Here is a 15189-nt window from a genome sequence, read left to right as displayed (position 1 = left end):
GGGGGACAAACGTCAGGGTGGCTAACCCTGGTCCTCAAGAGCCTCAACCCTGTCTGTTTTCCAATTCTCCCTAGACTGCTCGATAATGATAACCAAAATCAGGTGTGTTCAGTCAATCAGGATGTGAAATCACTTGAGTCAGCCAATCAACAGCAAGCTGGTTAAGGAGAGCTGGAAAACAGGCAGGGTTGAGACTCTTCAGTACCAGGGTTAACATAATAGGCCTCCATCTGATTGGTCAACAATGGGAAGGCGTCCATCTGATTGGTCAAAGCATAAAGGGATTTATTTGATTCGTTAAATGCTTCAAGCTGCTAGAAGATTGTTTTAACACATTTTGGGTTTGCGATTTATTGCGATATTCGCCGTCTTTTGCGATATGCATATGTAGAGCTGGATATTGCGATAACGATAAATTTGCGGTATATTGTGCAGGCCTAGGCACAACCAGAAAATTTAGGGGCGCATACCGTAACTCAACATTCTAACCAAATCTACTAATTTCCACTGTATTATGACTAAATACTTTAATAATAGATGCAGAAATTACAATGCACTGTTTCAAATTCAGTGTCACATTTTAATCTGCACTTTTGAAGATGCAACAACGAGGTAAACTGACAGAAGAAGGTAAACTGTAAAAGAACGGGCGATGTTCACTGGATATCAGAACAATCGAAACAGATACCTGATATCAGAGAGAGGCTCAAAAACTGATCGAAATTTATCTTGGTGACACCAAATAAGTGCAGCCAAGACGCACAATAAGCGTGTTTGAGATCACCCAGGTGGACGCAACGCTGTTCAGATCACCTGGTGTGTGACATATATTTTTGTTTTTGCTCCGTCACCTGTCAATCATCACAAAAATATCAGGAGAAAGGGGCGGGAGCAGCAAGGCCCCAACCTACCGAACGCAGCTGGAAATTTAGTACTGAACTGACTGAAAGCTGCCCTATGACTACAAAACAATGCATTATGGGACATGTGTCCTGATGGGTTGTTGTAGTTAAGTGAGAAATTAAAATAATTTAAAATACCAATTGATTAAAAATAGGCTACATCCATTACAAAACATTTAAATAAATATAAAATATATAATAACACGGATCAAACTAAGGGGGAGAGGAATATTAAAACTAAATTGAACTGAATTGAACTTCAACTTCCTGTTCTCCTTCAGTCTCGCTGCAGGTTCGCCAAAAACGTATTTGTTTGTTTAAACAGATGTTTACGCGCGCTCGATTATCTCTAGGCCCCTCCTCCTACACGCATTTTAGCCACTTACGCGATTGTGTGCTCTCGTCTCATGAGTATGTGTGCGAGTTTGTGTGTGTTTGCGTGCGTGTGCGTTCGCGTATCATTGATTATTTCATTGATCATTGACGTGCCCCTTCCACGTTTAATGTATAAAAAATACGAATGGTGGGGGAGGCAAATTTACTGGTCGCACATGTGCGACTGGATGTAAAATTCAGTCGCACGCTCTCAAATTTCTGTCGCAAAATGCGACCAAATGGTCGCAGTCTGGAGCCCTGTCTTGAAACCACAACAAACACGCATCAAAAAGTTTTTAAATCTAACTTACCTTTTATTACATCTTTTAGAAAAAAATAGTTGCAGCTTCCAGCTTTTTCTGCCACAATTATCACAAAAATGCACGTGAGATTGCGGCTGTAGATCAATACAGACTATGAGTCCTCCTTTTTTATTTTTCATTTTTGGATGCTGGTGTGCCGCGGGATTTTTGTCAAGGTTAAAGTGTGCCGAGGCTCAAAAAAGGTTGAAAAACACTGGCTTAAATAACTTAAATAAACATGACTCACTTTTGCAGATCATCTTTTTAGTCCTTTAAAATAGATCAAAGCTAACTCTGTTCTCCTAGATGTTTTTAAATTTCACGTTCAAACTTTAAAAAGTATGTCCTGAACATCATTTTTCTTTTAGGAACTTTGGTGTAGCAACTTTGTTTTTGTTTTTTTGAATGAATGTCAGGCTTTGTCACACGGTTAGTCTGCAGTTTTGCTAATAAGTTCTTAATATTCCTGAACCTCAGACAAGTTTTTGAAAAATCAAACTAGAAAGAGAATTTAAAAACTCTGGAATGTAGGGAAAACTATTCTGAGCTTTGAATATGTCTTATGAAGCCATTTTAAATAAATGTAACCTGTAAATGATTCAATTAGTTGAACTTAGTCTTCAAGGTCCAACGATTTTCATTTAAATTAGTCAAAGCCTTGTCAAAAGTTAAAGACAACTTCACTGTCAATTCTTCACATGTGCTCGACACACAATAATTAGAAATTCCGTTTCTTACTCTCTCGTGCGTAGACAAAAAAAAATAGGCTATTTACAACATTCACTAATAAAGTGCAAATCCAAGAAGGCAAATTTACAGTAGAAACAACTTTACAGTAAATATTTGTGGGGGTTTGGAAATTTGGAAATTTGGAAATTTTTTCCAAAGGAGGTTTGAAAGAGGTGCAGTGTTGTGGAGATGCTTGTTGCTGTGTAGTTGGAGAGTTGTTCATGTTTTTCTTCATCAGAGAAGACAATGACGTGGTCAATGAGGTCGTGATGCCCGATTTTAAGCTGGAGAAAGGTTAAAGTCAGACAGTTTACATCAGGAGCATACAGATTGTGACTACCTGCGGCAGATACTTAGTCCCTGTTGTGTTACGGAGGATAAATGAGGATAAAGTGAGGGGAATCACTGTGGACTCTGGGGTCTCCTATAGACCTTTTGATGTTCTCATGTTTCACCCTTTACATTCTGATGCTACTGTCATGTTCTACCATGTTCTAGACAGAGAATGTGGTTTTAGTTACATTGTCATTTAGGCTTAAAACTATTACTGTGTGATGGTGTTCTGGGGATTCATGAGCTCTTAAGCTAAATAAAATGTTCACAGCTTTAATCAGTTCAACTTCTTCTTTGGAAAACAGCAAGACTTCGAAGAATAAACCAATTCTCTGTGCCAATTCTCGCCCACTACGTTAAATTTGTTTTTATCGATGTGTGTTTTGTTGTTTTTAAGCAGCAGTGCAGTCATTTCAGTGTGTAACAGCCGTTTCCACTGGACCCCACAGTGTTTTGAATCCGTTTGCTGTGATTGCTGATATGAAGTAAAGAAATGAAAAACATTTTTTTTTTGAACTGTTGGAACCAAACTGTGCTTTGATTTATGCAGCCTTAGAGCTTGATCATAGAAACTGTAAATAACTACAAGTTCAGTGCATCGGAGCTCAGCCGAGTCTCTGGGATGATCTTTGATTTACTGAATAATGAGACTTTGTACTTATTGGATATGCGCAGCCTGTCAAAGTCATGAGCTTTTTGAGGTAAATGCAGCTTTAACTCAACGCAGGGATGTTCGTATATCAATACAATGTTAGACACGAGACAAATAGGGTTCGATTTCTCTGCCGTCAGAAGCGCTTTAACGGGTGACATCTTTATTGCCGCCGTTGAGCTCGGAAGCACAAGCTTACAAGAAATACAAGAAGGCGACGACATTTCCTCAGGTTACGACTGCACCCAACGTTTCCATCCCCGGGCCCCCTCTTTTATCTTTGTGTGTGTGTGCGTGTGTGTTGTCGCAGTGGCTTTGCCGCCGGAGAAGACCAACAGCTGCTGCGTGGAGGACAAGATGCAGGAGAGGGACGGCCAATCCACCGCAGGGAAGCAGCTCCAGTTTGAAGTGAGCGCCTACGACACGCTAACAAGCACTCGCACGCATGCACGCTCTTTTGCAAATGAACCCTGCTGTGTTTCAGGAGCTGGAGTGTGCCGTGTCTGTGGAGGAGGACAACAGACAGGAATGGACTTTCACCCTCTATGATTTTGACAACAGTGGCAAAGTTACAAGAGAGGTAATAATTTCTAATTGCCCAGCGCGACCTGGAGAGATAATCTTTTATCAGCCAGACTAAATAAACTTGATGTACCAACAACAAATTCATGCAAACATTCTTGAAAACAATGTCGAATTTGGAAGTAAAAACACAAAAAAAAATATTGAAGAGAACCGATTCCTCACCACCCAAATAAAGTAAAAACTGAGTAAGCCTCAAACTTAGTCTCACTTCCTCGGAAGCGTATGAAGTAAAGCCTATGTGCTTCCTCTCCTGCAAGGCACCTTGTGGCTTGCATTTGCCTGGTGCAGATCTGAGGGAACATCCAGAAAGGCCTGTGTTTTTTGAGAACAGCTTGAAACAGCGCAAAGAGACTGAGGCTTTCCTCTTTGTGGTTGGGTGTGCAGTTTTTTGGCATTGCCTGTGGCTCCGTGGCTCATGAGACGGCAGGCGGCGGCGGCTCTGAGGGGAATGGAAAGGCTTTCTTCTGCAACTCTTTTGTTAATCCCTTCACACAAATAAAAAAAAAAAGCGAGAACAGGAAAACAAGCACAACACAAAATGCTTTTATTTTATTTCTGTTTCATAATTTATTCTTTTTTTTTACTGCTCTATACTGTCTGAAGCCATTAGAAGAAGCCGGTCCCTGACAAACTTATAATTGTCGTTTTTCTAAGTCACAGTGTCATTCGCTGTGCAGAAAACATGCTGCCAGAGTTTTTTATGTCTAACAAAGACTTTAATTTTCAGTAGTTATGTCAACAAATTTTACATTTTCTTTAACCTTTAAAGTAAAAAAACTAAAGATGTGTCAGCGTGTTTCTTTCTAGGCTTTTCCTCACACGCTAAAAACTCATCAGCATAAAATACAGATTCTTTTTGCATGACTTGATTCAAACCTCGATTTTTGGGTCACAGTTTTGTTTCTGTTCAATGTATGAATTGTGTGTTACAAAAAGAAACAAAAGCAAAAAATAAAAAACTTTTAAAAATAATTTTTCTTCAGTGAAGAAAAACCTTTCAGTTTCAAGCATTATGTGATGTAATAAACCAACATCCTTCTTAAATTTGGCCCAATTGTATGACACGCTCAACGTAAACATACTGGTATGCAGAAACTCAATGCTTCACTTTCTCCAGGATTTGGTCCAAATGTGTATCGTACGGTTGTATTTGTAGTTTTTTCATCAATTTATCCTCTTCTGATTGTTATAACTTACATTTGCAAAGTTATGACAACTGTGAAACTTAAAAAAACAATATATACATATAGAAAAGAAACATAACTTAATCACACACCACATTATTTTCTTACGACTTTAACTCTGAAAAAGGGGAACTGTTGTATAAAATGTAAATAAACATTTTAAAACCATTTTTAAATCTCAAAAAGCCATTTGTTCATAGATTTTTGCTCAATTATACCTGATAGAAGCGACATCTTTCAGTAAAGTTGAGGCTCAGGTAACGTAAAAGTTGAGCAAAAATAATTCCAGCAGGGAACACCTGCAAACACATTTTGTGAAGGATTAAAATGTTGACAGGTACGACAAAATTGGCCAAAACCACGAACATTTTTTTTAAATATCTGAACTATTTGGTCTACAAAAAAGTTTTCTTTGCAAAAAGGTTGTAAAGACTTCAAACGTCTCTTTTTCTGGTTCTCAGGAAGAGTTGCTTTATAACAGAGCAGATCCGTACTGATGAAGGTCTAAGTGAAGGGACCCATGTGGTAGAAAAAGGCAGAAAAGAAGCTGTATTCTGCCTGCAGAGTGAGTGGGCTGCCTGCTCATTTTCTGAGCCGTCTTCCTCTGTGAAGCATCAGGCAGGTTTGCTGCTGGAAAGTTGACAGGTCACAGGCCTTTACAGACCCACTCCCATGAAAATTATGTTCCATTTTGTGTTTTTAACACGTTATTGTGTTTTTTCTTTAAATAACGGAGGACATATATAAAAGAAAATGGGCTCAGAAAAGTATTTCTTTGTGTAAAATGAATCGGGAGCAGACAAAAAGTTCTGTTTGAAAATATGCTGGACGGGTAACAAGCGCCTTGCTTTGCTCTTCATCCAGCCAAAGCTCATTTAGGTTAAAAGGTGCAAAGTGAAAAGGGTTTTCTGGTCTTTCAAACTGAAATTCTTTCTGGAAATAACAAGTCTGTGATGGTGTTGGGGTGCAGGTGTTTCTTTATGATGGACAGCTGCTTTCTACCACATCTGCAGTAAAAGGCATCAATGCAAAAAAACGTAGCTGCTAAACGGGACTGCTGTTAGCAGTTCAGATGTCGCACCAACTCGAAAAACTTAGATCATCAATAAAAGACAAGATGCAGAGAAGGGGTTTGGCACCACCAAAGTTAGAAAACTGAAAACTCTCAACAGTTAATTCTCAAAATAAAAGGTGGATGCATTCCAACTTTTCCTGAAATATGTTTAAAAAAAAAAAGAATGACACTATTTTTCTTCAAGGCATTTTAAAAGGTCTCATTTTCAGCTTCAGCTGTTTTTAAAAGTTCTGACAATGAGAAGCAGGTTTTCTAGATGTAAAAGTTATTGCTTAAATGGATTTCCAAGTGCACACAGATGTGGCTCCCGCTGTAGTTGATGTCGCTCCAACCATCCGGGAGACTTTAGTAACTGCAAAAATCTGACTCTAATTTGGTCTGACTAATTAGTTTTACGTTTTTAACATCTTTGGGAAAAAAAAGTCCAGAAAAGACCTTTGTTGTTTTTTGTATTTGTTCCATGCTCAATTATTCTACTTACAAGACACAACGTCCTGAATGTTCGAATTTGCAACAAAAAAAAGTAATCAGGACGTTTTTGGATATTCATAATCAGTCACAGCTAAACACTAGAATCAAGTAAAAGTTCCTAACTGGCACCTCCTCTCGCCTGCAGGACATCACCAGCCTGCTCCACACCATCTACGAAGTGGTGGACGCCTCCGTCAACCACTCCCCCAGCAGTAGCAAGACGCTGCGAGTCAAGCTGTCTGTGGCTCCTGACTGCAGCCAGCGGTGGAAGAGCTGCACGCAGGGGGCGACAGGTGAGGCTCCTGTTCACGCCGCCGGTGACAGCAGCACAGACAGGCCTTTTGGGCGTCCCCCCCCCCCCTGTTCTGCCTGCTGCCAGCTCACACGCCGGCGTTTGTTGTCATGCAGAAATGGCGGCCGCTTCAGGCCTGTCAAAGCTTTGTTTCCTCCGAGTCTGAGCGTCGCTCCATCTCTTCTACTCAATAGGGTTCATTTTTAATGATTTGGGTGGGTGGGTGTGTGTGTCTGTGTGTGGGGGGGGGTTCTGAGCCAAGAGAAACCCCCCCCCATCCATGGCATCTTCAAATACTTTAAAAGAAACCTTAAGAGATACGCTGAGTCTTTTTGATAACCACAGCCATTTTTTTCGTTCCCTCAGCGTTCCCTTCTTTTCTTTAGTCTCTCCCCCCTTTGTCCCCTCTACACCATTCTGCCTGGAAAATATAGCAGCATTTCATGTTAACTTTTCTCACTGACGACTTGGTAAACAAGTAGTCAGAGGAAAATCTCCCAAAAAGTTGATATTCCTGTGTGTTTGTGTCCCATTGTTTTGCCTATAAATATCTGTCAAGAGATTCAAACACAGCCAGCTTTGAAATATATTGCCTTCATGCTAATTTCAAACCGCATCTGATCTCGTGTCCTTAATAGACTATTCTTGAAGTCTGCAAGGTTTTTATTTTATTCCACGCCTTATAAGAGGCTGGGAGATAAAAATAGAATAAATGAAGTGCTGTTGTTTTTCCATGTCTACAGATCTTCAAAGTAAAGCCCTAAAACAAAGGTTGCTTTCTTCTGGGCCTTGTGTGACTGTTGTCATGTGTGTGTGTGTGTGGCTGCTTTGTGCTGCACTCTTTGATAATAGCTTCCTGGGTTTCATCCAGATCTGCCCCACCCCAGAGAGAAAAATGACAGGTGCATCGAAGAGCCAAAAAGTGCGGATAAGAAGTCTCGAGCACTCCTAAGGTAAATGTGAAATGCCGGTGGACTTCAGTCTGACGGATTTGTGGCATTTACATAAAGAACAGAGACATGGAGAGTTTTAGCTCATCACTTATGTCACTTGTAGTGCTTGTTAAGGGACAAACAATATTTTCAGGGAGTTATACTTTGTAATAAACTGTACTTTTAATACTCTGATTTTTCTTTTAAATCAGTTTTCCCTCGCCAAAACACAGTTCACCTTTCGCAGCATATTGCGTTCTGTGTCCTGATTGGTTGGAGACTATTGTCAATCAATCTCCTACACAGTAATGTCTAAGAATGCATTCTCCTTGCAAAATGCGCTATTGGGTTCACCAAATTACAAGGCGCACAGTCAATGAATGGGTGGATCACAAACATGGATCACAAAACCTGTAACTCCCAACCATGCTTTTGCAACGTGCAACAAAACAAACAAACGTTACAGTGAGTACGGCCAGCATTGTGAGTAACACTGAAAAAACACAGTGCAACAACGCTACACGTTAGCAATAACACCTAACCTTGTTTGCGACTCATACTGAAAATAGACATTTTGACCAAACGCCATGTGTCTCTCAAAATTCCACAAGCTTCGCCATCAGTAAGCACAACCAGAATCTAAGGGCGCTTTAAATTATAAGGTGTTTGTTGAACTGAATCAGTGCTTTTAGGTGCGCCTTAGTGCGGAAATGAGAGTAAATCTTTGCTTGTGAGCAGATGTTTGGTTTCATTGTCTAATACTGGATTTATTTTTCTACAAAGGTTTGAACTTCCAGAGCTCAAAGAGGATCAAAAAAAGTGTGAAAATGTTAATGTCTGTCTGAGAAAAGTTTTAGAGCCTTTAAGCATCGATAATATTGAAAATAATGACATTACTAATAATAAACAAGGGAACACTGTAGTCACTTTTGACCCTTTAACATTGGTGAGGTCAGTGGCGATACGTAAATAACCCTCTCTCTTTGACCCACTGTAACTCCTCCACTGTTTACGTGACCAACATGAATCAGCTGATTGTGATGCAGAGAAAAAGAGGTGTTCCATATATGCAACACAATGTACTCCACAAACGGATACTCCACAACGGCATCAGCTGATCAACGCTGATTGCGTAAACACTTCAATACTGTAAAGTGTTGTAGTTCCAGAATCCGCTGGAACTACGCTAATTGCGTAAACGGTTGAAAAGATGACGCTAGTCGACAGAAAGTCAACGCTGGTTCGGAAGCTTCAGTGTAAAACGGTTAAACAGTAGCCTGCCTCACAAGCATGTTCTCTTCAAACGTCTGCCAAACCAGTGGTCCTGCTCGTATCCGCAGGCGCCACCACAGTGACCACCACACCCAGCCTGGCTGCCAGCGCCACTGTGTGGATGAGAACCTGGAGCGCAGGAACCATTACTTGGACCTGGCAGGCATTGAGAACTACACGTCTCGCTTCGGAGTTGGTGAGTGGACGCAGACCAGATGGGGGTGGGAAGCAGGCAGAAAGGCCGACTGTGGCCCTTTGAAGCTGCATCCAGGGCCCCTCATTACTGTGGCACCTGTTTAGAGCCATTAGGTAGAAAATACTGGCTTGCTGCACTCGTTGCCAATGCAAACATCTGGGTTCATACCGACACAATGCATCAAGTGTTGGAGGCTGAGGCTGTTCTGAAGTGAAGTATTGAGCTCAATAAGCTGCAGCCTTGATCTGCTGGTCACTGATGACATGTGATTGTTGTAATGCTACTTTTGGACGAGTGTGCTAACAGTTATTGACTCTGCGTTATGTTGAGTCAGAGTTATTTGAGGGGAGACGGGGGTCCTGAGACAAATCTGTGAGAATAAGCTTGTGCAGCTTTTGAGGAGACCTTTTTGAGAGCGGTTCTCCTCGTACTTGGCGTGTCGTATCCCATTTGTTTCCTGCGCCAAGGTGCAGTCTGTGCCTTTAGCCATGCTTGTCTGTTTTCAGACTGTTAAGTTCTTGGTCAAATGTGGTTGCAAAAGTAAAAGTAGATTGTGGAGGAGGTCCAAACATTTGTCCTTTCTTCAGAATTGTGAGACTTTGCAGAAAACCGTCCTTTGTGTATAGATGGTAAAGATGAAGAACAGCGATTGAAGGAAAAGAATTAGAGCCACATTTGCTCCATTGCTAGTCCAGAACACAACAGTGGTTTTAGTCCATGTTTTCTAAATCTCAAAACTATATTTCATTCTAGAATTTTAGCATTTTTCTCATGATGGAGGACATATATAAAGAAAATTCAGAATAAAACTGCCTTTGTACGTATTTCTTCATTCAAATTGTTGTGATTTGGGAGCAAACAACAAAAAATGCTGTTTGAATAGCTTGTAGTTGTTAGGTAAAATCTATAATCAGTAGGCCACGAGCTCCCATTCTGATGCATCCACTTACAGGCGACTAGACCGCTGAATGTTTTCCTGACCTTGGGCTCAGAACTGGATAGCTCCATCATGGCTCACTGTTTTTGTTGGACCCGTTCTGATAGGTTGGGGGTATGGGGAGCTGTAAGTTGTGAATAAAAGGGATGATGGGAAGTCAGGCCAGGCTTGCTCTGCAGCAGCAGACCCGCCCAAAACTCTGAGGTTAATTCCCAATGAACTGCTGCCACTGTAGAAACTACGTCCTAGAAATCGACAAAGGTTTTTAGAGTTTGACTAAAAACGGCTTCATCTTAATTAAAAGACCATTGGGAACACTTAAAATAGATCAAAAGATAATCTGAGTGAGTCTTAAAATATATTTGTCTTTGTTTTCACAGCCCCTGCTGCTGTTGAACAAGCTAAACCCGAGAATCAGACCCGATCATCCAACCAGGCGCGTTCTCGCTCTCATGAACCTGAAAATGGCCACTCCCATTCCCACCATCGCCGCCTACAGGCAGTCATGGAAACCGCCACTCCCGACTGTCTTCAACCCGTCCGGCCGCGGGGCCAGGACTCTGGGAGACACGCCATCCGATCTCCCAAGACCCACAGCCGCACCCCCCCAGCACAGACCAGTGGCCGGGTGATGAGGAGCCGAGGCGTCCCGCCTCCTGCGGCCCTGCCAAGCCAGACACCCCCGCATGAGTCCACAGCACCCTACCGCAAACACAAACAGAGGTCCAAGGACAGTCAGGGATACCGGGCCTTAAGCGCGCTTGCATCTCCAGGACCAGTGGTGGAGAAGGAGCAGGTGAGGGACCTCCCCAGCCTACTGCTCTATGAGGGGGGGTTGGCACAAATGGTGCAGCGGCATGAGCATCACCACCACCACGAACATCATCACCACTACCACCACTTTTATCAGTCCTGAGGTTGGACTCGGCCAGGGACAGGTAATGCTCCTGCCGCCCCAAAGCAAACCCCCTGACGGGGGCGTTGTGGAGGACACATCAGATGGGGAAGGAAGGAGGTGGCTGCCCCAGGACTAAAGCACCATGAGCCAGTGTTATGAAAGGCTGGGAGGATGCAGCGAGACAGGGATTCAGAGCGGTGCAGGACTGAAGAACCCCACCAGGCTGGAGAGTAAATTGTGAAATCAGCTCTGCAGGCTTTCCCAGACCCCCCAGGACAACGAAAAGAAGAGGGACGAGAGGAAGAACTGGACATGAAGGAAACTGTGTGAATGCGTCTGTAAAAATGTGAATTGGTGACTGTTGCAGGAGTCTCAGTGAGTGTGTGTCTGTGTGTGTCATTGCACTGGTGTCTGTTGAAAACCACTTGAAGTGTGCGCTCATGGGTGTGTGAGATTTTTTAAAGTTTCTGAACATCGGTAGATTGAAGCAAACAACACCCAGTCAGTAAAGCTGGGAAGGACAACATAGAAATTTAGTGAGATACCCCAAATCTGCTGCTACCTCTAACGTCTTTCAATTGTAATTGTGAGTTTAATTCAGCATTTCTAGGTTTCAGGTTAATTTTTCAAAAATACTTCAAAAACTTTTTTTTTTGTTTTCTGAAAGACGAGTCTGGCAAACTAAAATGTGGAAAAGCTCCTTTGTAAACTAACGTGGTGTACATAAGTGTATAAATACATATGCATATATATTACTATCAATTTTATAAGCTTTATTAATATTGTAACATCTTTGTATCGGCTGTTGAGCTGTGGAGTTTGTTTCCTTTACTACAGATTTTCTGTTTGACCACTAGCTAGAATATTTACGTCTCTATTAGTGATCCTTTCTCCTTCTCTGTTCTTTTTCTACTTCTGCATCTTTGCTACAGTACCCACACTTAACAGAGCTGTTCAGAGAGTCCGTCTCAAGAAGCATGGTTTACTTTGTGAGATCGCGTTCATATTTCTAATCAAAAACATACTTTAAGATGGGTATAAAGTACTTTTTTGCCCCAGTTTTTACGATGAAATAATCTTTCTCCCAACTCCCCAAAGCTTGCTTTTGTGCCGTTCTGCTGTGATTCCCCTAAAAATCTTCCTCAATCTCTTAAAATGTCATTTGAGTTTTGCATCTTTACACACAATAATTAAAAAAAAAACTAACCACCCCCTCCCCTCCATTAACCATGACCCCATACTCAATGTATACCTATAAAAAGTAAAATATAAAAGAAACTTAAGGCTTCTGGTCTTCTAATTGGTGACTGTTACATACATGACACAGGATAAGTAACGGGGCGGGTTATCACGGCCAAAATATGCAACTGCTTTTGTTTTGAGTAACAAGTTTCAGTTTTAAGTTTTGACTAAATATTGGTTTCTTTTTTTCATTCAAAACCTATGTTGTCTAGTTATGAGCAACACTGTTCACATACTTGGTGATAAAATAAGACAATTTGAACTCTTAAAAAAAACGGAAAAAGAAATAAATATAAGCAGCAATACAGTTGGAAGTGAAAGGGATTTATGGATTTGAAAAATTCATATTGATTTTCAAAGTAATAACCAGTTTGATAGATTAAATCAAGAAATGTAATGTATCCTTCTTCTTTTATCTTTAGGTCGATTTCCGTAAGAGTCAGTTTCTGATTTTTGTTATTTTTTAAAAGTACTTTCACTGAAATAGTTTCCGTTTTGACAGGTGATATTCTAAAACCAGTAACAATCAGAAGTGAAGGCTGTGAAGTAGCACAAGTAACTGTCGTAATGGTCAGGGCTGTTTTTAGTGGCTTTATTATTGCAATCTGAAATCAAAAGCAAATAATGAGATTTTTAGCCTTTAAAACCACAAAGAAGCTGAAAGATCAGGGATAGACAAGAGTAGTGTACATTCAGTTTGTTTATTTAAAATTGTGTAATTTCAGAGAATTACTACAAACAACTGCAATTTTAAGACAAAAAGAGTCTTCCTCCTATTTAAAGAAATGGTAAAAATTCCCACTCCAATCATCTTTTGATCTATCTCAAAAACGTCCCCACTGATATTTGAATTATGCCGTTTTCAGCCAAGATAAAAGAAAAAAAAACCTGTGTTGCTTTCTGGGACATAGTTTCTGCGTAGAGTTTGGAGCTCAATAGAAATTTGCCTCCGCATTGTGGGCGGGACTGTTAGCATGGAGCAACCCCGCACCCCCTTCCCATCCGTGTTGCTGAGAACTCGGAGCAGGCAGTTTGTTCGTCACAAATGAGCTCTTTTTCAAACGGCGTTTTTTTCGTCTGCTCCTGATTCCCAACGATTTGCATAAAGAAATAATCAGAAATGCAATTTATATGTCCTTCGTCATGTTAAAAACCCTCCCTTTGGAATTTCAGACGGGTGTTCTCCCCAAGTCACAGTAGCCTTGTTGCCCGGCCGATGGTCCCACAGCTGCTCCCTCTGTTGCCATGGCATCTCCCTGTCCGCCAGCTGTCAGCGGGTCTTTCACTGTGCCGCCATGTGGGCTCATCTCCCAGCCAACAAGGCTCTTGTTTGTGGTGCGGTGAGGCAAGGGCTCTTTCAGCTGTCTCATTCCTCTGGTGCCGGATGACACTGGCCCCGACCTGTGGTCTCCGCTGCACCCATAATTCACGGCTGCACACGTCCCACAAAACCTTAACCCGCGGGTGTGGAGGGCTCCAGCACGTGCAGCTCTAACCTGACCGAAGCGCTGCTGTTGTGAGAGCGTCGGTGACCTTTTCCCCATGCCTTTCCTCAATATCCCCAAGAACATAGCACCACGCTTAAAGGAAGTCCATCCAGAAGAAAGACGTCCACTCATGGCCTATGCTAACCAGACCTCTGGGCCTCCACTGTTCAAACTTTACGATCTGTGTTTGATTGTGAGTCTGCCTTGGTGGTTGTGTATGCGAGGAGGAGGAATGCTGTGCGCTCCGCTGTTGCCCCCGGCGCTCTGTTGTCTGCAGCTGCAGGTTGTTCTGTGGAAGAGGCACCGGTCAGGCGGATTACCTTTTGGGAGCCGATGAAGAGAAGCAGCTCCACTTGCAGGCGGGGGTCACAGCTGTGCTCCATACCTCGGCTTCCTCTCTTCACGTGGCTTTACTGAAACTTCCAAGTCTCTGCTAGCAGAACCCCCGATTAAAGTGGAACTTCTTTGTCAGGGCTTTCATCTCACCCGGAGTGAGAGCAGTGTGGAAATGGTCGTCTCGTTGTGTTAAAAGACTCCAAGCAGGCAACTTTCCGTCTCCCAGGGTGGTCTGAGATTGACACGGTGGCTGAGGGGCTTCTGAAGGAATCCGGCTGAGTCAGACCACCACAGCCAAGTGGCAAACTCTGAACTCGTTTTTCCCAGGGGGACTCGTATTAAGCATTGCATTTTTTTAATTTCATTTAACACTCTGGTTTAAATTCATAGAGGTACCCCCCCTGGGTATGGGACGGTGGACACCTGCACAGCGTTTGTTAAGAGTCGGGGAGAGAGCAGCTCTGCTTTTTCCATTTGTTCTCATCAAAGATCTGAGATCCTTATTTTCAGCAGCCAACTCATCAGATATTTTTCAGAGTCAACAAGAATCTCTCTTCTTACTTTGTTATTTTTAGACACCACATTCTGGGTACACGTGTGCTGAATTTAATTCCATCAGGAATGCCTCTGATGATTTCCTATAGAAGCACCAATGTAATGAAGTATGCAACAACTTCTCTGTGTTAATACAATATCTAATGCACCACTAATTTACTTTGGACAGTTTAAGCTTTTTAATATTTTTCATTGTCTGCTTGTATCAGTCATGTTGTCTTCATCAGCACAGTGGAACGATTTCTCTGTTTTCTCACACACTCGGTGCTTGTTTAACTCTGTCTGCCCTTCCCTCTCTCTTTTTAAAAGGTTTTCATGACTTTTTATTCAACTGTATTTGATTAATTGCTTTATTTATTGGATAGCAGATCTGTGCCAAGGGAGGGGAGGGAGGAGGGGGGGACCCTTTTATTAAAATATGAACCTGTTCTTAA

The 15189-nt window shown here is 41.9% G+C and overlaps 1 protein-coding gene across 2 annotated transcripts in view; it reads left to right on the top strand.

Moving 5' to 3' along the window:
* The window catches only part of nkd1 (NKD inhibitor of WNT signaling pathway 1), a 37117-nt gene extending 21928 nt beyond the window's left edge, over nt 1-15189 (top strand). The window contains exons 5-10 of one of the 2 annotated variants that reach the window (XM_004067494.5): nt 3604-3701; nt 3778-3873; nt 6754-6901; nt 7772-7853; nt 9173-9300; nt 10618-15189. In XM_004067494.5, the coding sequence (XP_004067542.1) occupies nt 3604-3701; nt 3778-3873; nt 6754-6901; nt 7772-7853; nt 9173-9300; nt 10618-11153 (1088 nt within the window). In that variant the 3' untranslated portion in view covers nt 11154-15189. Of the gene's footprint in view, nt 1-3603; nt 3702-3777; nt 3874-6753; nt 6902-7771; nt 7854-9151; nt 9301-10617 lie in introns of both variants that reach the window. The other variant, XM_011493638.4, reaches the window with a different exon arrangement.

The sequence above is a fragment of the Oryzias latipes genome, chromosome 3 (genome assembly GCF_053564925.1).
Source record: "Oryzias latipes strain Hd-rR chromosome 3, Olatipes_Hd-rR_3.1".
Classification (NCBI taxonomy): domain Eukaryota; kingdom Metazoa; phylum Chordata; class Actinopteri; order Beloniformes; family Adrianichthyidae; genus Oryzias; species Oryzias latipes.
This window is presented reverse-complemented; position numbering and strand designations above follow the sequence as displayed.